General features: G+C 46.3%; 1 protein-coding gene across 2 annotated transcripts in view; it reads right to left on the bottom strand.

Annotated features, from left to right (window-relative positions):
* LOC140424764 (tetratricopeptide repeat protein 21B-like) overlaps positions 1–22,060 on the bottom strand; it is a 169,194-nt gene that overhangs the window by 11,118 nt on the left and 136,016 nt on the right. For both annotated transcript variants that reach the window (XM_072508146.1, XM_072508147.1), the window contains 4 exons: positions 18,491–18,572; positions 15,747–15,897; positions 12,019–12,180; positions 1,171–1,375 (listed from right to left, as the gene is read on the bottom strand). In XM_072508146.1, the coding sequence (XP_072364247.1) occupies positions 1,171–1,375; positions 12,019–12,180; positions 15,747–15,897; positions 18,491–18,572 (600 nt within the window). The remainder of the gene's footprint in view (positions 1–1,170; positions 1,376–12,018; positions 12,181–15,746; positions 15,898–18,490; positions 18,573–22,060) is intronic.

The raw sequence follows: 22,060 nt of genomic DNA, 5'->3' as shown, positions 1-22,060 counted from the left end.
AGCCATCGTATCCAATTGTAATCTTAGTAGACATCATGGGCGGGATTGTCCCCTACCCGGCAGGGCGGGCCGTAACCGCGCCGAGGAGTGGTGTGAACCACTCCGGCGTCGGGCCACCCGGAAGGTGCGGAATGCTCCGCACTTTCAGGGGCTAGGCCGGCGCCGGCCGGGTTGGCGCCACGCCAGCCTGCGGCGAAGGGCCTCCGCCGGCCAGCGTGATTTAGCTCATGCGCGGGAGCGTCAGTGTGTGCTGGCGTCATCCCAGCACATGCGCAGGGGGGTTCTTCTCCGCGCCGGCCATGGCTGAGGTTGACTGCAGCCGGCGCAGAGGGAAAGAGTGCCCCCACGGCACAGGCCCGCCTGCAGATCGATGGGCCCTGCTCGCAGGCCAGGCCACCATGGGGGCACCCCCCGGGGCTAGATACCCCCGCCCCCCCCCAAACCCCCCAAGGACCCTGCAGGCCGCCTGTAGAGCCAGGTCCCGCCGTTACGAACCTGGTTTGATTTACGCCGACGGGACCCGCCGAAAACCGGCGGCCGCTCGGCCCATCGCGGGGCAGAGAATCGCCGGTTGGGGGCTGCTGACAGCGGCTGCTGACCGGCGCGGCTCGATTCCCTCCCCTGCCAAAACCCCAGCGCTGGAGAATTCGGCAGCCGGCGTCGGGGCGGGATTCACGCCGCTCCTCGGCGATTCTCCGACCCCCCCGTAGAAACCCTTTAGTGTTTTGGTGAATTAATAAGCAGTTTTGTTCATTTACAAAGCAGTATGTTCTCTGATCACTCCAACTACAAAGACCTCGCCATCCTGCATACAGAGAACATTACACATCTTATTTTTGGCATCCTGAAATAACTGATCATCTTCACTGCCGAACTGACCGCAGCTCGCAATAGAAGGGGATGGACCATCGGGAGAGAGGCCTTGGACAGGAGAGGGATAGGGTTACCGGCAGACAAGATGCGGCAGAGCGAGTGGCATCATCACTCCTGTGAGTGCAAACTGGGGTGCTGGCACCGGCTGATGGGTGCACACTGATGGCGGCAGCAGTGGGAGAAACCACGCATGTGCCAATGAGATGCAGTGTGAACTGAATGTCCATGCGCAACTGTACCTGGCACTTGGCCGATTAGGATCAGGAGTTACTGTGTATAGCTTACACTACTGCTCACCTTAATCGAGGCCATTTCCGTAAACACCTCAAGAGCCTTTTCCACTTTGGAGCGATCATTAGTGGCCATGAGGCAACTGTTCTGCAGCAATGTCCGTTGCTCCTGTTCTTCCTGTGTTTGAGGATGATATTCTTTCAATAGTTTGTCTGCTGTCGTTACAGCGAGCTGGTCCGTCTCCTTCTTTTTAGTGGACTCTTCACTGTTCCTGGTGTTTTAAAAAGGAGGGGGAAAAAACAGATCCATACTTTGAGTTATTCTCCGAAATTTCAGCCTAGATATTACTTCTGATAATATTAGGAAATTACATTAACTCATTTCAAGTACTTTATTATTAAATTTATTAAAACTTCAGTGTTGTGTCCAGTAAAGGCAAAGCACATTCATAACTTTGCATGTGGACTGAGCTGGTTTGGAATCATCTGGAACTGTCTTTTAAAATGGATGCTGATGAACTGTTAAGTTGGTTGCCAAGGGATCAGGTGACCTTTGGCTATTCAACACAGACCATCACGTTTCTGGAAATTTCTGAATTAAATATCCATGGTTGGGAGACTCCCCTGAAAAGGATGCACCAAGACAAGCGTTATCTGTGGAATTCACACCAGCCAAATGATTGATGTTTACTCAAAACACAAACAATGGGCACCACACTCTGTGGCCTGGAGCTTTGCTGAGTCGCGATGACTTGGGAGCCCTTTAAACATGTTGGGCAAGTCCCGATTCCAGGATTCCCTTCCCCATTCCCAGGCTGTGCAATTTTCAAGAGTACCTTTTGAGGATAGGGTTTGGTTCAGATCATGGGCGGAATTCTCCGCAATCGGCGCGATGTCCGCCGACTAGCGCCAAAAACGGCGCGAATCAGTCCGGCATCGCGCCGCCCCAAAGGTGCGGAATCCTCCACATCTTCAGCGGCCGAGCCCTAACCTTGAGGGGCTAGGCCCGCGCCGGACTGATTTCCGCCCGGCCAGCTGGCGGGAAAGGCCTTTGGTGCCCCGCCAGCTGGCGCGGAAATGACATTGCCGGGCGGCGCATGCGCGGGAGCGTCAGCGGCCGCTCACGGCATCCCCGTGCATGCGCAGTGGAGGGGGTCTTTTCCGCCTCCGCCATGGTGGAGACCGTGGCGAAGGCGGAAGGAAAAGAGTGCCCCCACGGCACAGGCCCGCCCGCGGATCGGTGGGCCCCCATTGCGGGCCAGGCCACCGTGGGGGCACACCCCGGGGCCTGATCGCCCCACGCCCCCCCCCAGGACCCCGGAGCCCGCCCGCACCGCCTTGTCCCGCCGGTAAGAGAGGTGGTTTAATCCACGCCAGGACAGGCATTCCAGCAGCGGGACTTCGGCCCATCCGGGTCGGAGAATCGCCGGGGGGGGGCCGCCAACCGGCGTGGCGCGATTCCCGCCGCTGCCGAATATCTGGTGCCGGAGAATTCAGCAACCTGTGGGGGCAGGATTCACACCAGCCCCCGGTGATTCTCCGACCCGGCGGGGGGTTGGAGAATCCCGCCCCAGGAGTCCACAACTGGCCAGTTCCATTGTAGAGATCGGCATTTTCTACTCCTCGGCAATTTTCATGGAGTCACGCCAGGTTTATAAAGAGGCATGGTTGACGGACTATGCGAACCATAGTCTGCATAGGCCTCGTCATGCCTCCCATGCCAAGCTATCCCCACAGTCAACCTTAGTAAGTCAACCTTTAAAAGCACTTCTCTTTGCAGGGGCAGGCCAGTCGATTTCGGCAGCGTGAGAGCAGCTGGTTAGTCAGTTTCAGCGGGAGCATTGCGGAAGGAGGTTGCTGGGAGGTAAGTCAACCTTTAAAAGCACTTGTCTTTGCAGGGGCAGGCCAGTCGATTTCGGCGGCGTGAGAGCAGCTGGTTAGTCAGTTTCAGCGGGAGCATTGCGGAAGGAGGTTGCTGGGAGGTAAGTCAACCTTTAAAAGCACTTCTCTTTTCAGGGGCAGGCCAGTCGATTTCGGCGGCGTCAGAGCAGCTGGTGAGTCAGTTTCAGCGGGAGCATTGCGGAAGGAGGTTGCTGGGAGGTAAGTCAACCTTTAAAAGCACTTCTCTTTGCAGGGGCAGGCCAGTCGATTTCGGCGGCGTGAGAGCAGCTGGTTAGTCAGTTTCAGCGGGAGCATTGCGGAAGGAGGTTGCTGGGAGGTAAGTCAACCTTTAAAAGCACTTCTCTTTGCAGGGGCAGGCCAGTCGATTTCGGCGGCGTCAGAGCAGCTGGTGAGTCAGTTTCAGCGGGAGCATTGCGGAAGGAGGTTGCTGGGAGGTAAGTCAACCTTTAAAAGCACTTCTCTTTGCAGGGGCAGGCCAGTCGATTTCGGCGGCGTGAGAGCAGCTGGTTAGTCAGTTTCAGCGGGAGCATTGCGGAAGGAGGTTGCTGGGAGGTAAGTCAACCTTTAAAAGCACTTGTCTTTGCAGGGGCAGGCCAGTCGATTTCGGCGGGAGTGGAGCTGGCTGGTTAGTCAATTTCAGCAGGAGCTGAGAATTTTTCTTTTTTTTTTAAAATTAGTTTTTTAGGCGGGATCAGGAAGTCGACCCGCGGACGTCTGGGAAGACCCTCACCAATAAATTCTGGTGGAGAGGAAACCCGAGACACTACACGTGTAGTGTCTCCCACCCGCCCTCCTCCTCTAACCTAATAATAAAACCCATTGGTCTGAGGTAAGTACCATATTTTTATTATATTATTATTATTTTTTATAAAAATTTAATTTAGTTGTTAGCCAGATCTTGGTAGAAAGTTAGAGGAATGGCAGGGAAGGGAGTGCAATGTTCCTCCTGCAGGATGTTTGAGGTGAGGGATGCAGTTAGTGTCCCTGCTGATTTTACCTGCAGGAAGTGCTGCCATCTCCAGCTCCTCCAAGACCGAGTTAGGGAACTGGAGCTGGAGTTGGAAGAACTTCGGATCATTCGGGAGGCAGAAGGGGTCATAGATAGCAGCTTCAGGGAATTAGTTACACCAAAGATTGGAGATAGGTGGGTAACTGTAAGAGGGACTGGGAAAAAACAGTCAGTGCAGGGATCCCCTGCGATCGTTCCCCTGAGAAACAAGTATACCGCTTTGGATACTTGTGGGGGGGACGACTTACCAGGGGTAAGCCATGGGGTACGGGCCTCTGGCACGGAGTCTGTCCCTGTTGCTCAGAAGGGAAGGGGGGAGAGGAGCAGAGCATTAGTAATTGGGGACTCTATAGTCAGGGGCACAGATAGGAGATTTTGTGGGAGCGTGAGAGACTCACATTTGGTATGTTGCCTCCCAGGTGCAAGGGTACGTGATGTCTCGGATCGTGTTTTCCGGGTCCTTAGGGGGGAGGGGGAGCAGCCCCAAGTCGTGGTCCACATTGGCACCAATGACATAGGTAGGAAAGGGGACAAGGATGTCAGGCAGGCTTTCAGGGAGCTAGGATGGAAGCTCAGAACTAGAACAAACAGAGTTGTTATCTCTGGGTTGTTGCCCGTGCCACGTGATAGTGAGATGAGGAATAGGGAGAGAGAGCATTTAAACACGTGGCTACAGGGATGGTGCAGGCGGGAGGGTTTCAGATTTTTGGATAACTGGGGCTCTTTCTGGGGAAGGTGGGACCTCTACAGACAGGATGGTCTACATCTGAACCTGAGGGGCACAAATATCCTGGGGGGGAGATTTGTTAGTGCTCTTTGGGGGGGTTTAAACTAATGCAGCAGGGGCATGGGAACCTGGATTGTAGTTTTAGGGTAAGGAAGAATGAGAGTATAGAGGTCAGGAGCACAGATTTGACGTCACAGGAGGGGGCCAGCGTTCAGGTAGGTGGTTTGAAGTGTGTCTACTTCAATGCCAGGAGTATACGAAACAAGGTAGGGGAACTGGCAGCGTGGGTTGGTACCTGGGACTTCGATGTTGTGGCCATTTCGGAGACATGGATAGAGCAGGGACAGGAATGGATGTTGCAGGTTCCGGGGTTTAGGTGTTTTAGTAAGCTCAGAGAAGGAGGCAAAAGAGGGGGAGGTGTGGCGCTGCTAGTCAAGAGCAGTATTACGGTGGCGGAGAGGATGCTAGATGGGGACTCTTCTTCCGAGGTAGTATGGGCTGAAGTTAGAAACAGGAAAGGAGAGGTCACCCTGTTGGGAGTTTTTTATAGGCCTCCTAATAGTTCTAGGGATGGAGAGGAAAGGATGGCGAAGATGATTCTGGATATGAGCGAAAGTAACAGGGTAGTTATTATGGGAGACTTTAACTTTCCAAATATTGACTGGAAAAGATATAGTTCGAGTACAATAGATGGGTCGTTTTTTGTACAGTGTGTGCAGGAGGGTTTCCTGAAACGATATGTTGACAGGCCAACAAGAGGCGAGGCCACGTTGGATTTGGTTTTGGGTAATGAACCAGGCCAGGTGTTGGATTTGGAGGTAGGAGAGCACTTTGGGGACAGTGACCACAATTCGGTGACGTTTACGTTAATGATGGAAAGGGATAAGTATACACCGCAGGGCAAGAGTTATAGCTGGGGGAAGGGCAATTATGATGCCATTAGACGTGACTTGGGGGGGATAAGGTGGAGAAGTAGGCTGCAAGTGTTGGGCACACTGGATAAGTGGGGCTTGTTCAAGGATCAGTTACTGCGTGTTCTTGATAAGTATGTACCGGTCAGACAGGGAGGAAGGCGTCGAGCGAGGGAACCGTGGTTTACCAAGGAAGTGGAATCTCTTGTTAAGAGGAAGAAGGAGGCCTATGTGAAGATGAAGTGTGAAGTTTCGGTTGGGGCGATGGATAGTTACAAGGTAGCGAGGAAGGATCTAAAGAGAGAGCTAAGACGAGCAAGGAGGGGACATGAGAAGTATTTGGCAGGAAGGATCAAGGAAAACCCAAAAGCTTTCTATAGGTATGTCAGGAATAAGCGAATGACTAGGGAAAGAGTAGGACCAGTCAAGGACAGGGATGGGAAATTGTGTGTGGAGTCTGAAGAGATAGGCGAGATACTAAATGAATATTTTTCATCAGTATTCACTCAGGAAAAAGATAATGTTGTGGAGGAGAATGCTGAGCCCCAGGCTAATAGAATAGATGGCATTGAGGTACGTAGGGAAGAGGTGTTGGCAATTCTGGACAGGCTGAAATTAGATAAGTCCCCGGGACCTGATGGGATTTATCCTAGGATTCTATGGGAGGCCAGGGAAGAGATTGCTGGACCTTTGGCTTTGATTTTTATGTCATCATTGGCTACAGGAATAGTGCCAGAGGACTGGAGGACAGCAAATGTGGTCCCTTTGTTCAAAAAGGGGAGCAGAGACAACCCCGGCAACTATAGACCGGTGAGACTCACGTCTGTAGTGGGTAAAGTCTTGGAGGGGATTATAAGGGACAAGATTTATAATCATCTAGATAGGAATAATATGATCAGGGATAGTCAGCATGGCTTTGTGAAGGGTAGGTCATGCCTCACAAACCTTATTGAGTTCTTTGAGAAGGTGACTGAACAGGTAGACGAGGGTAGAGCAGTTGATGTGGTGTATATGGATTTCAGCAAAGCGTTTGATAAGGTTCCCCACGGTAGGCTATTGCAAAAAATACGGAGGCTGGGGATTGAGGGTGATTTAGAGATGTGGATCAGAAATTGGCTGGCTGAAAGAAGACAGAGGGTGGTGGTTGATGGGAAATGTTCAGAATGGAGTACAGTCACAAGTGGAGTACCACAAGGATCTGTTCTGGGGCCGTTGCTGTTTGTCATTTTTATCAATGACCTAGAGGAAGGCGCAGAAGGGTGGGTGAGTAAATTTGCAGACGATACTAAAGTCGGTGGTGTTGTCGATAGTGTGGAAGGATGTAGCAGGTTACAGAGGGATATAGATAAGCTGCAGAGCTGGGCTGAGAGGTGGCAAATGGAGTTTAATGTAGAGAAGTGTGAGGTGATTCACTTTGGAAGGAATAACAGGAATGCGGAATATTTGGCTAATGGTAAAGTTCTTGAAAGTGTGGATGAGCAGAGGGATCTAGGTGTCCATGTACATAGATCCCTGAAAGTTGCCACCCAGGTTGATAGGGTTGTGAAGAAGGCCTATGGAGTGTTGGCCTTTATTGGTAGAGGGATTGAGTTCCGGAGTCGGGAGGTCATGTTGCAGCTGTACAGAACTCTGGTCCGGCCGCATTTGGAGTATTGCGTACAGTTCTGGTCACCGCATTATAGGAAGGACGTGGAGGCTTTGGAGCGGGTGCAGAGGAGATTTACCAGGATGTTGCCTGGTATGGAGGGAAAATCTTATGAGGAAAGGCTGACGGACTTGAGGTTGTTTTCGTTGGAGAGAAGAAGGTTAAGAGGAGACTTAATAGAGGCATACAAAATGATCAGGGGGTTGGATAGGGTGGACAGTGAGAGCCTTCTCCCGCGGATGGATATGGCTGGCACGAGGGGACATAACTTTAAACTGAGGGGTAATAGATATAGGACAGAGGTCAGAGGTAGGTTCTTTACGCAAAGAGTAGTGAGGCCGTGGAATGCCCTACCTGCTACAGTAGTGAACTCGCCAACATTGAGGGCATTTAAAAGTTTATTGGATAAATATATGGATGATAATGGCATAGTGTAGGTTAGATGGCTTTTGTTACGGTGCAACATCGTGGGCCGAAGGGCCTGTACTGCGCTGTATTGTTCTATGTTCTATGTTCTATGTTCTATGTTCTACATACCCCCATGGCCTCTCATGTAACACTATGGCACGCCTATGCCCATTGACACACTACACACTTTATAAAACTACTGAATTCTAGAGTGACAATATGATGTGTAAAAATAAGCTTTATAAAAGTCATTCATTCATGACATTATATTAAAGAAAATGTCCTTATTCCACAGCCCAATTAAAGTCTCAATAATCTAGATTCTTTCAAGTATCAATAACAGAAACTGCAAACACTTAAAATCTCTTAATCTTGTGTAAATAAACATTGTAAAATTGACAGTGGGAATAAGATATCCAATGCTGTCAATCAAGAAATGATTTCCCTGGAGCAAAGGTGTTTCATCAGCATAATGGATGTCTGGGCTTGCTGCCGAGTCTCATTATGTATTCTTAGCCTTTCTTGGTTATCGGTGTCTTTTACAAACTAACATTCACCAGCCAACCTGATAATAAGACTCTGAAACTAGTTGCAAGTCATCATACAATCAAGTACGTAGCCTGTTGCAGTTTCAAAGTTCACCCGAAAGCCAACCTCTGAGGTACCCAACTATAAAAAGACTTGCAATCTGCTTTGAGCCCATCGCTTTACAAAACCCTCACTTCAACTTTAAACCATCAAATCTATTCAAGAAACCACCAGCCTGCCACTCAGTAGACAGGAAATCGAGATTGAATTAACTGTAACCTGTATAAATGCGTGTGTGTTAACTTGGGGATAGTGTGTGAGAAGAAATAGCTTTATTTTAAATTCACTGGGGTGAATGTTAACAACCCACCCTCCGCGGAGTGTCGTGACTGGCACGGAAAATGTGATGGAACATTTAAAGGTCGATTGACCTTGGGCTGGAATGTCTGGGGCTGGATTCTTCTCCGGCGGGATGCTCCATTTTGCCGGCAGCCCGGGGGTTTCCAGTCGGCGTGGGGCTGCCCCACAATGGGAAACCCCATTGACCAGCCCGCGTAATGGAGCATCCTACCGACGTGCTAAAACAGAAATGTGGCGGGGCGGGGTGGAGAATCCAGCTCCTGATCTCTGGGTGGGCAGGGCGGGAACATCCCACCCACAATGTTTGCTGCTGTACTATTTAATTGGAATATTCACTCCAAGGGTAGGAAATTACACACCTCTTTCCATACATTGATTTTGGGCAAATAAGAAAGCAAATACAATCTGTCCACAACCACAGAAATACAAATATTATAGGAACACTTTAATTCCTTTCCCAATTGTCATAACCCACAAGTATCTTACAGGATGCGAACAATTAACTTCCCCATGGACCTTGCAGAATATGAGCTTCCCCGTTAAGGGGCGGGGACCTCTGAACAATGTATACTTGTTGGGTATATGAAGCCAGCCAGTTAGGCACCGGCAAGGCAGACCCAATTAGAGTCTATCGTGTGATATATAATAGTTATTGTAAATAAACTAAATTTCCTTGAACTACTCTGCGTGGACTCCTTTGTGGCCTTATGGCCCAATATAATGTATAACATGTGGTATTATCAGGTATTGCTGTACCTAAGAGGCTGATGACCATTGGTTAAACCTAGGAGTTTACCATTGGCTGTTGATACGTAGCTCCGCCCTGACAGGCGGAGTATAAGAACTGGTGCCGTCCCAGCAGCCTTCACTTTCTGTACCGAAGCTGCTGGGGAACAGTTCCAGTCGATTAAAGCCTTCAGTTATGAAATCTCTTCATCTTGAGTGTAATTGATCGTGCATCATAACAAAGTGTATTTAAGTGTCACATTATATAGGGGACAATTAGAGAAGAACAGTAAATGACAACTGTATTGAAAGACCTGTTGGTTATTTTTCCAGAAAACAAAATATTCATCAAAAGAAGCATTCAACCATTGAGAAGGAGACATTGAGTTTGGTATTGGCGTTGCAACATTTTGACATTTATGTTGCTAACAATTCATCAGAGATAATTATTTATACAGACCAGAATCCACTGAAGTTTCTGGAGAAAGTTAAAGATCGAAATGCAAGACTGATTAGGTGGAGTTTATTGATGCAACCATTTAACTTGAAAATTATACATGTAGCAGGAAGAGCAAATGTGATTGCAGATGTTTTTTCACAACTTTGAGGTGTAAGAAGAGTGGAATGGTCAAAGTTGGGAAATAAAGACTGAAATGGGCTATACTGATGTTTAAATTTGCATACATAAATATGAACAGATTTGTATCATATAGTCTAATAGTAGTGTTTAGTAATGAGTAATGTTTAAAGTTGAAAATGCTTTGGAAAATGAATTCATTTTTTCATACTGCTAGTTCATTTTTTTAAGGACGAGGTGTGGTGAATGTAGGAAATTGTTAAATATTGTATTTTATATTTTGTGGTAGTAATGTTATTAAAAAATGGATTTAAGTCTGACAAGGCAGAAATTGTTCCTGAAAAGGTCTCTCTCCAAGGGTCTACACAGAGAACAGCAAGTAACCCTGATTGCTAACTTTATTTTTAGTGGATTTTGAACTGTATTGGGTTGTTTTGTTAGGATATATATATGGCTCAAATACATACAGGATGTATATCTGCGAAAGCTGTAATTAAGGTGTCGTAAAAGTGTTGTTATCATTGATTTTACCCATTTATTTGTTTAAAGAGGTGGCTAATGAAATACTGTTTATGTTTTTGGAGGTTCCCTGGCATGTAGATAATTAATGAATTAATTAATTAATGAGGGATGATGCTTGGTCCTAGCTAAGCAGGTCATAGGACATCTTAATGGGATACTGTTATAACCTGCTCAGTTCTTACGGGGTAGGAATGATTAACTCCCCCATGGATCTTGCAGAATATGAGCTCCCATGATAAGAGGTGGGGCCGCCTTAATAATACTTGGCTTTGTATAAATAGAGTCAGTCAGTAAGGTGTGAGCTAGAGAAGACCCAATAGGGATCTACTGGAGCTGTAAATAATAATTATTATAAGTTTCTGTTTCGACCTACTCGATGTGGACTCTTTGTTGACCTTACAACAGATACAGATGATGTAATTAATGGGGGGGGGGCAGGTCTGTCTGTTGTTTTGGCAGTTTGACCATCAGATTTAAGTCTGACAATTGTCCATGAAAAAGTCTCTCTCAAAGGGTCTACACAGAGAACAGCAAGTAACCCTGATTGCTAACTTTATTTATGAGTGGATTTTGAACTGTATTGGGTTGCTTTGTTGTGATATATATAGAGCAGCAAGTGTAGATAGTGAGTTAAAGATTTTTCCTTTTGGTCAGGGTCTTCACTCTTGTGGTGAAGTATCCTTCCCTCACAGTTTTACAAATTGCAAATTGTTTGGGGTTTCTCGCCTGGCCTCCGAATACAAGTTGGAGTCTGGTCTGGTATCCTGGCAATATAAGCAAATAAACTTTATTTGAAGAAGGCCAACATTTATTGCCTCTCCTTAATTACTCTTGAGGAGATGTTAATGAGCCACCTTCAAGAGCTGCTACAGTGCAGGTGGCATAGTGAGATGGGGAGGTCCAGGATTTTAACCACTGATGTTGAAGGAGCTGCCTTTCCAAGTCAGGAGAGTGTATGGCTTGTAGGGGAACTGCAAGTTTAAATCTGATATAAAACCCAAAATGTAAAGCAACTTGATCCGCATCCGAAAGAGAAAGATTGGGCCAAAGATTCAGTGTGGGACTCTCCATTAATAGTTTTGACTCTCCCACCCAGGCTTTGCCCTCTTCCAGACCTTTCCATAAAGCAGAAGATACAGAAGTCTGAAGACCCGCACATCGAGACATAGGAACAGCTTCTTCCCCACAGCTACTAGACTCCTCAATGACTCTCCCTTGGACTGATCTTTTCCCTATAAGAACACTATTCATGATGCCCTATGCTGCTTATTCAGCCCTTGTTCCGCACTGTAGCCAATCACTATTTGTCAATGTACCATTTGTCAATGTACTCTGTCGATTATTTTTTTGTCTACTGTGTCTGTGCTGTGTTCGTTCCCTTGGCCGCAGAAAAATACTTTTCACTGTACTTCGGTACATGTGGCAATAAATATCAATCAATCATTCAATCAATCAAAACTGTAACTTATTTTTCAGGTACTGACTATTCTGAATCTTTGTTCAGCTGAACATATAGTGAAAACCAGAGATCTCTTCTCATTGGAGACAACAGGGTTGTATCTAATATTTAGCCAATTAATTAAATGTGGCTTAATCAAACCTGAAGTCTTCATCCTGGGTTTCAAACAGGTTGCTTCCTATGATCTCATTATCTGGGTTAAGGCATATCTGGATCATGTTGTAAATGGAACTTTGCCCCCAGTCGCTGTCCTTGCGTGCTTTGTTAAAATGTTTCAGTGCTTCATTTGGCTGCCCTGTATACCTAGCAACAGAAATATATTAACAACTGGCATTTGCAATCGCTTCTCGGCCTTTTGGCTAAGATGAGCGTGAGGTCAGGTGTAATGCCTGGATCTGGTATGTCTCTCTTGTGGGGACCATGAATTGGATTCAATTTGAATTGTTTTTTGGAGCAGGCAAGGAGCTGGATTAGGGGTTTGCCCTTGTTCACACTCTGAGCTCTGGCTCTGTAACTCTGAAAAAGTAATTAAAGGAACAATTGGCAGTGGCTGCCATGCTGCATCAGGTTGATTCGTGTAAGCAATTCAGAAGCTGTGGCAAAGTTCTCAAAATCTCTGAGAGTTAAACCTTCTTTTTCTCCCATAACCTCTGGTCAGCTCCACTTCTGAAGGCTCGGACTCCCACGAGTATCTGGTTGCACGGGTACCATCCTCCCTCTGATACTTTGTCCAAGTGATTGCTCTTAGCATAAGTGAAGAACGATCACTAAGATGGTAAATTATCAGTCTGTGCAACAGAATTCATTCGGAGTCACAGCCACAGTCGAATCGCATCCTCACCTCACCCCTAAAAACTCACTCTTGGGATGTGCGTATTGGTGACAAGGTTAGCAGGTGTTGTTTATCCCTAGTCACAGTTGGATACAACTGATTGGGGTACAGTACCGCAGTGGTTATGTCACAAGGCTAATGATCCACAGCCCGGACTAATAATCTGGCGTCAAGGAGTTCAAACTCTGCCCTGGAAACTGTGGAATTTAAATTCAATTGATTGAATGAAAATGGAATTCAAAAGATCACGGGCCGGATTCTCCGCCGGCGGGATGCTCCATTTTGCCGGCAGCCTGGGGGTTTCCCGACGGTGTGGGGCTGCCCCACAATGGGAAACCCCATTGACCAGCCGGCGTAACGGAGCATCCCGCCGGCGGGGCGAAACAGAAATGTGGTGCGGCGGGACGGAGAATCCAGCCCCCTCTCTGCCCTCCTGGTCATCATGGAATTACTGGATTATCTTTAAAACTCTACTGGTTCGCTAATGTCCTTTAGGGAAGGAAATCCGCCGTCCTTACCCGGTCTGGCCTACTATTGACTCCACCCTCACAGCAATGTTGTTTGATTCTTAACTGCCCTCTGAAATGGTCTAGCAAGCCATTCTAGAAGGCAGCTCACCACCATCTTCTCAAGGGCAATTAGATATGGGCAATAAACTTTGGCTTTGCCACTGACAAGGTTTGGCCCCTTTCTGACGCAGTCACATTGATCCAACGCGCATTGATTTTTCAGCTGAAACCACCAGTCAGCGATCAGGATTAGGAATTCTGGTTGATGTTTCTCTTCTTTTGCCTGGGGCGGCAAAGTGGATGATACTTTATGATTATGGGGAGAGCGTGAGTAATGCAGTGGCAATGTCACTGGACGAGTAATCCTGAGGCCTAGAAAACATTCTCTGGAGACATGGGTTCAAACAGCACTATGTCAGCTGGCGGAATTTAAATTTAAATTAATTTTAAAAATATGGAATTTAAAGCTACTCTCAGCAATGGTGACCATGAAACAATCGTCAATTGTTGTAAAAACCCATCTGGTTCCCTAATTGAAAAGTATAAAGTATAAAGACGGTGTTTCCTCTGGCTGGAGGGTCGAGAACAAAAGGTCACAGTCTCAGGACTCGGGGTAGTCCATGAGATGAGGAGACATGTCTTCACTCAGGGGGTGATGAACCAATGGAATTCTCTGTCATATAAGGCTGTGGAAGCCAATTCAGTGAATACATTTCAGAGGAAATAGATAGATTTAGAGACTTTCAGGGCGAGATCTTCCACTGTTCACGCCAGCTGAATCTTCTGGTCCCGCCGACAGCGCACCCCTGTCGCGGGTTTCCTGGCGGAGTGGGGTGGATTGAATGGGAAATCCCATTGACAGTAGCGGGCTGGTCAACGGTGGGCCTCCTCCCACTGCCGAGAAACACGCCACTGGTGGAATCATAGAATCATAGAATTTACAGCAGAGAAGGAGGCTATTTGGCCCATCGAGTTTGTACCGGCCCTTTGTAAGAGCACCCTACTTAAGCCCAGACCTCCACCCTATCCCTGTAACCCCACCTAACATTTTGGACTCTAAGGGGCAATTTGCATGGCCAATCCACCGAACCTGCACATCTTTGGACTGTGGGAGGAAACCGGAGGAAACCCACGCAGACACGGGGAGAAAGTGCAAACCCCACACAGACAGTCACCCGAGGCTGGAATTGAACCCGGGGCCCTGGAGCTGTGAGGCAGCAGTGCTAACCACTGTGCCACCGTGCCGTCATGGGGTAATGGGGAGAGCGCTGGAGTATGGCGTTGAGATAGAGGATCAGCCATGATCACGTTGAATGGCGGAGCAAGCTCCAAGGATCGACTGGCCTACTCCTACTCCTCTCTGAAATCTGCCATCCTTACCCAGCCTGGCCTACATGTGACCCACAGCACTGTGGTTGACTCTTGAAACCTCAGTTTAAGGGCAAATCAGAATGGGCAGCAAATGTTGGCATTGCCAGTGACGTTCATGTCCCATGAAAGAATAAAAAAAACCTCCCCTGCCTGAGGTTAGTTGTTTGGCTGAATGGCTCATACAGATGGCCAAAGTTCTTACAATACGTTATCCTTCCTTCAGGAGAATGGTGGCAAATATCTCCCCGAAAGGTTGGTTTCAAAGTTGGCTCCCTCTGCCGTAGAACAGGTGAAGACTGTTACTAATGATCCAGAGAACCGGACAAATGATCCAGAAACATGAGTTCAGCTCTCCCACTCCGGAAGCTGTAGAATTTAAATTCAGTTGACTGGATAAATTAGAAATGTTCGCAGTACTCAGGTGCAGCCAGACAATTCTCATTACCCTCTTTATCTGGGTGGCTCCTAAACGTTCCCAGCCCAGAAAATGTTGCCAAAGGCATTTGGATATAAATGCTACTGTCCCCGCTCCAGGGTGAACATGCACAACAGGTGTGATTAGGACAGAATAATGGATTTCTATCCATTTTCTCAACATTCCAGATATAAGCATTCATGGACCATTCAGATTTGAAAACCTGCCCCAAGAAGTATGCACTAATTTGCGTTAATTTCAAAGGTTTGCACTTTCTCCCCGTGTCTGCGTGGGTTTCCTCCAGGTGCTACGGCCGGTTTCCTCCCACAGCCCAAAGATGTGCAGGTTAGGTGGATTGGCAATTAAAGATTGCCCCTTAGTGTTCAAAAGGTTAGGTGGGGTTACTGGGCTATGGGGATAGGGTGGAGGCGAGGCCTTAAGTAGAGTGCTCTTTCCAAGGGCCATTGCAGACTCAATGGGCCGAATGGCCTCCTTCTATGTAAATTCTATGATCTGAAGTTGGATTCATCCACCATTGAGGCACAGGGGCTAAGAATAGCCTTTGCCGGCCCTCACACTCCAAACACCTCGAACTAGTGAACAGGAAGTAGCGCAAACAGGTTTGAAATGACCAGGCCTTGTTGGCCAAACTGCTTCAGGGCTTGTGCATTTCTCACACCTTATTCTTGAATATTTTGGAGCAAACATGCAAGTCATCACAATTCACTGAACCTTCATTTACCAGAGATAGAGGCCTTTGCAGTGGTTGAACCCGGGCTCCGCAACGGTCCTTGTTGATTTCCTCTCGGCCAGCTCCAAAAACCCTCGTGCTTTATCAAGTCTGCCTGTTTTTCTGAACAGCTTCATTAACTTGCTTAAGACCAAGAAGTTTTCTGCCCAAAGGAGAGGAAAAGATAAACACATTTACAGATCTTCGACAGTGATGCAAATCCTTGTTAACTTCACTGTTCCTGAAGAAAACAGATAAACATTCTTTCGAAAGTAGGTGATTCCACGAACCAGGTGAACAGAGCATCCAACCTGTCCTTGGAAAAAAAAACAAGTCCAACGTTATATTAATTATCTAACTGCAACTTTTGAAAGGAAACACAAAATGTATACTGAAAAGGAAAGAAATTCAGGGCTATGGGAAATGAATGAGTGGAGTAGGGTTGAGCTCCTTTGTGATGTATGCTCCTCTGATGAATATTAGAGTGCGACAATATATGGATCTCATATCAAATAACATGAGTTTATTTGATGATCACAGAATCAGAGAAAATTGACTACAGAAGGAGTCCCTATGGACAAATTTGTCCATGCTAATGGTGGCTGCACATTGGAGCTCCACACTATTTCCCCACACCTTTTAATAGTTTTCTGCTTCATCTTAATACACATCCTTCTTAAAGGGGATGATTGGCATGCCTTCAATAGCCACTTGCAGTGATCCATTCTATTGTGCAATAATACTTCGGCTGAAAGAAAACCCTTTGAGACTATCAGCAACAAATCTCACACACCTTTATCTCTGAGCGCTAATCCGCATGGAATCAGGAGGAACAGCAATGTTTCTTCTGCCTCTGCGGGACTCCTGAGGGCTCCTGATAGCCCATAATCATCAGCAAAGCGGTTGCCCAAATTGGTCCTCGTCGGCGCCAATTGTCCCTGGACACCCACTTAGTGCCCACAGTTCACTGGCAGGAAACTGAATGGCGCCTGAGGTCTATTTTCAGATGAGGTTCAGGTCTCCAGATTCGGGCGTGCACTTCCAGCGTGTAATCAATCATCCACCTGAAAGCAGGCCTAAACAAAGACCTAATTTTACAATGAGGGACTTGAGATATTGGGGCTATTTTCACTAAAACAGGGGAGATTTCATAGATGTCTTTGGAATAGCGAAGAGTATTGACAGATTGAACAGGAAAAGACGATTACTTCTGTATGAGGAGGTACTGCCGATTAACAATCAATTTAAGATTGTTGCTGGAAGTATATGTAAAGTGGTTTATAGAGCTTTCTTTATTCAAAGTGCTGTTGATTCATAGAGTGCTTTGCAAGAAAGACTGGTTCAGCTAGAGACCATTGCATCTTTTGTTGGACAGTAGCACAAATATTTGAAACAGAAGAAGATGTAGGACGGTGGGGCGTAGGATTAGTTTTGAATTGCTCTCACATGGAGCTGGTACAGTGGATGGCCTCATTCCATTCTGTAACCTCTATGCTACCAGCTCTCCAGTGCCATGGGGTCTTTAATGGGCATCTGAACCATTTAATTGGGCAGATAGACCTCAATTTAATATCTTATCCAAAGGACCAAACCTCCAACAAAGCTTCCTTAGAATCACCTTGGAACGTCAGCCTCATTTATTGGGAGGCGATGGCGTAGTGGTAATGTCACTGGACTAGTAATACAGAGGCCCAGTCTAATGCTCTAGGGACATGGGCTCAAATAGCAAGCTGGTGGAATTCAAATTCAATTAATAACTTTGGAATTGAAAGTCGGCCTCAGTAATGGTGGTGACCATGAAATCATTATCAAATTTGGTAAGAAAAATCAATCTGCATTATCAACTGAGGCAGCTGACCTATGGTTCAAATTCCAACACGCTGAAATAAATGTATCTTATTTTGTCCTGAACCACTGTAAATCATAGTACAATGGGACTTTTCCAAGTGAGAAATGAACTTGCACTCTCCCTCGCGATAAGAGAGATTTAGGCAGCACGGTAGCATTGTGGCTAGCACAATTGCTTCACAGCTCCAGGATCCCAGGTTCGATTCCCGGCTTGGATCACTGTCTGTGCGGAGTCTGCACATTCTCCCCGTCTCTTCGTGGGTTTCCTCCGGGTGCTCCGGTTTCCTCCCACAGTCCAAAGATGTGCAGGTTAGGTGGATTGGCCATGCTAAATTGCTTTTAGTGTCCAAAATTGCCCTTAGTGTTGGGTGGGGTTGCTGGGTTATGGGGATAGGGTGGAGGTGTGGACCTGGGGTAGGGTGCTCTTTCCAAGAGCCGGTGCAGACTCGATGGGCCGAATGGCCTCCTTCTGCACTGTAAATTCTATGATTCTATGAAGAGTTTAAAATTGAAGGTGGTTCCAGATTTTGGTGGATTGCAAAGGGAATTATCCTGAATAATTGGGCAGGATTATTGGGGGGATTGCGCAGTTTCCTGCCCTGCTACCGAAAATGTTGGCAGTGAATCAATGCACGCTTCCCCCTGACGGCTGCCCCCCTCCGTGGGGCATTAACTGGCCAGAGGCGGGACTTGCACCCCCGTCTGAGGGCGAACTCCCGCCTCAAATAGCTGTCTTTCAATCCGACTGACTGGCGACACCCTAATTTTAGCAGCCCCACCGAGACAACAATATCCTGCCTTCAGCAGCAAGACCACAGCCAAAAAATGGTTAGAATCGATCTTACAATTCACCTGCATTGCTAATTATCACTGGATCACATGGCATTATACACAGAGCCAAAAGATACCTGGTGATCTCTCCAATAGACGTCGGTAATAGAATGTCGCGTGTTCATATTCTTGTTTTTTAAACATGAGGTCTGCCATCATCTATGAACAGAAAGAGAATGACAACAGGTATTAATATCTTACCCACCAATACCATCCCCCTCCCTCCTGCACACCTCTCAATGAAATGAAAATGAAATGAAAATCGCTTATTGTCACAAGTAGGCTTCAATGAAGTTACTGTGAAAAGCCCCTAGTCGCCACATTCCGGCGCCTGATCGGGGAGGAATTGAACCGTGCTGCTGGTCTGCTTTCAAAGCCAGCGATTTAGCTACCAGGCTTCTATCCCCAAAATAGGCATTATATTGCCTTAAATATGTGGGTTTTTGAACAGAAATATGTCAGACGTTTTAGTTGCTGTGATATGAAGAGTCTAAAGTTCTGTTCCTTTGTCACAAACACACATTTATTTCATTCCAACAGCCTTTGCACAAAACTCTAACTATACATCACCTGACAGAGATGTTTTCGTAAAACAGTCTGACAGTTGATAGCTCCTGTTGACCCATTTAATTTTTGATGTCTCCATCCCACACTGAGAAGCAGAGTTACTGCTCGAGCAAGCAGTAAAGCACTTTGTGTTAAAGAGAAAATCACTTTTCCTTCCTACCACCAAATCGTGAATATTCTTGGGCAAGTGTTGAAGTGAGTTGTGGCAGGAAGGTGCAAAACGCTAAAACTCAAAGGTGTTATACGTTTTAGTTGCTGTGATATGAAGAGTCAAAAGTCCTGTTCCTTTTCACCAAACACCACTTATTTCACTTCCACAGCCTCTGTCCAAAACTCTAACAACACACCACCTGACAGAGGCCACCTGAAGCCCCTTTACACATCAGTGTCAATTAATGGATACTTAACATAAATGAGACAACTAATTGCAATGTCTCTTAACCCATTACTTAACAGTCACGCCTTCCTTGGAGAATTAAAAAAAATTAGGTGAAAACAAAATTTCAAGAATCTCAAAAACACACACATGATTTCCCCCCTTTTTTTTTGTTTGGACGAGAAAGAAAAAAAAACAGTCACAGAAACAAGCGCCCTTCATTAACAATATCCATAAGTTTCTGTGAACTCGCCCCTTTTTTCGTAAAACAGTCTGACAGTTGATAGCTCCTGTCGACCCATTGAATTTTTGTTATTTCCCCTCTGTCCAACATCTGCTTCAAACTTGCGATGTCTATCCGTAACCTCTTTTCATTGACACTTTTTGTAGAGTGCACATTTTCCCACAAGAATTTATTGTCAATGTGACAGTCAATAGGTATATTACCCAAATTCCCTAATTCCAAAATTTCTGTCAATATCATACTTATATAAAAGGCCATATCCACCGCCTCTACAAGGCTTAACGTCTCAGCAGCCAAAGTGCTTTTTACCACTCTCCTTATTTTCTTTGTTTCCCACACAAGCGGGCAACATTTACCATTGTTCCCCAAAAGGAAAATTATAAAACTTCCTGCGCTTGAAACCCCATCACATAAATTTGCGTAGGACGCATCACTATAAACGATGAGTTTCAAGTACCTCAGGTCACCTAAAACCGGGAACTTCAAAACACACTGCTGCATTTTTAGTTTGGCGAACGCTTTATTTGCTCTTATTATGTCTTCCACTTTGGGATCATTCATTTTTGTACTCAACTCTAAGACATCAAAACTCACGTCCGGTCTAGTCTGTCTATCTAATCAGTTCAGTTGCCCAATTAAACTTCGCAGTTGCTCTTTTTCTATCTTTGAAACAATTGCGTTTTTTTGTGAAACTCGGCCACGACTAATTGCTATTGGGCTGATGCTTTCCAAATAAGATTGCTGACGTAAAGTTGCCCCTAACTTAGTCTGTCCAATTTCCAGTCCAATATATTTAAATGCACCAGAAGCCTGACTTCCAACCCTGAATTCTTTCCTCAAACCAGAGATTACAATAGCTTCAAAATCACTAGTCCCACCCCACAAAACATCATCGACATGCATCATAAAAATGCCAGAAAGATTTCCTTTATAGTGCCAGTAAAACATTGCAGGACCTGCTTTCAACTGGCAACAGTCTAACTTTAACAAAACTGACCTTACCGAAAAATACCAGACTCTAGATGCATCATTTAATCCATATACACATTTGCTCAACTTCCAGAGTACCCCTTCTGTGTTAGCTGCTTCTTTAGGAGGACGGAGAAAAATGTCTCTCTGGAGCTGATGCCCCTGCAAAAAGGCAGCTTTTATATCTATAGATTTGCATTCCCATACCTTTGTGGCTAATAAAGCCAAGAAGATCTTTAAAATAACCTTTCCTGCTGTAGGTGAATCGACCCTTAAATCCTGATCTTCTAAGTTTTCTTCAAATCCCCTTGCTACAAGCCTGGCCTTTGCCTTATAAGTTCCATCTGGAAGAAACTTTTCCGTGCAAATCCATCTGTGGGATAGAGCTCGTTGTCCCCTGTCCGGTACTTCCGTGTATACCCCAAATTCACTCCCCTATGCAGTTCTTGCTGTTTAGCATCTTTGATAACTTTTCATATAATTTATTGGAAGCCATCAAAATCTCACATGCATGTGGGCTTCTACTCCTATGAGTGTTCGTAGTCTTACCCATGTTCCGAGATCTTGATAAACTACGTCCCCTCTCCCGCCTGGTAACTTGTTCTATACTGCTACTGCTTGATCTTTCCTATCTGCTGTGGGATGTCCTTTCAAACTTCTCGACCTTTTCCTGCGGACCTGTTCACTAACCGGTGTACTATCTGAACTGGCACTGCGTTTCTGTGACCTCCATTTTTGAACTTCGTGTTCCCAATCCGTTGTCTTAACTCCCTCCCCTCATTGCTGTACATTCAACCAATGTTTATACTTTCCAGTGGCCTTCCCTGCTCTAATAACAGTTGCATCCTTCCATTGACTAGACCCTTCAGGCAAGTATGTCACCGTTGTACCAACTTTTGGTAGTTGTCCTTTGGGAAAAATGGCCTTATCCAATGTCTTAAGGTCCACAGCCACAATGTTGTTAAAATCCCTGGCCAAAGGTCGTACTATCGGTCGTGCTGGTGTCCTTCTGGACTTCCTACAAACTTCACAGCAATCACTAACCTGTTCTATAAGTTTACAAACAAAACAAAGAACAAAGAAATGTACAGCACAGGAACAGGCCCTTCGGCCCTCCAAGCCCGTGCCGACCATACTGCCCGACTAAACTACAATCTTCTACACTTCCTGGGTCCGTATCCTTCTATTCCCATCCTATTCATATATTTGTCAAGATGCCCCTTAAATGTCCCTATCGTCCCTGCCTCCACTACCTCCTCCGGTAGTGAGTTCCAGGCACCCACTACCCTCTGCGTAAAAAACTTGCCTCGTACATCTACTCTAAACTTTGCCCCTCTCACCTTAAACCTATGCCCCCTAGTAATTGACCCCTCTACCCTGGGGAAAAGCCTCTGACTATCCACTCTGTCTATGCCCCTCATAATTTTGTATACCTCTATCAGGTCGCCCCTCAACCTCCTTCGTTCCAGTGAGAACAAACCGAGTTTATTC

This window comes from Scyliorhinus torazame, chromosome 6 (genome assembly GCF_047496885.1).
Source record: "Scyliorhinus torazame isolate Kashiwa2021f chromosome 6, sScyTor2.1, whole genome shotgun sequence".
Lineage (NCBI taxonomy): Eukaryota > Metazoa > Chordata > Chondrichthyes > Carcharhiniformes > Scyliorhinidae > Scyliorhinus > Scyliorhinus torazame.
The sequence above is the reverse complement of the archived record's forward strand: the minus strand, read 5'-3'. Positions and strand labels throughout refer to the sequence as shown.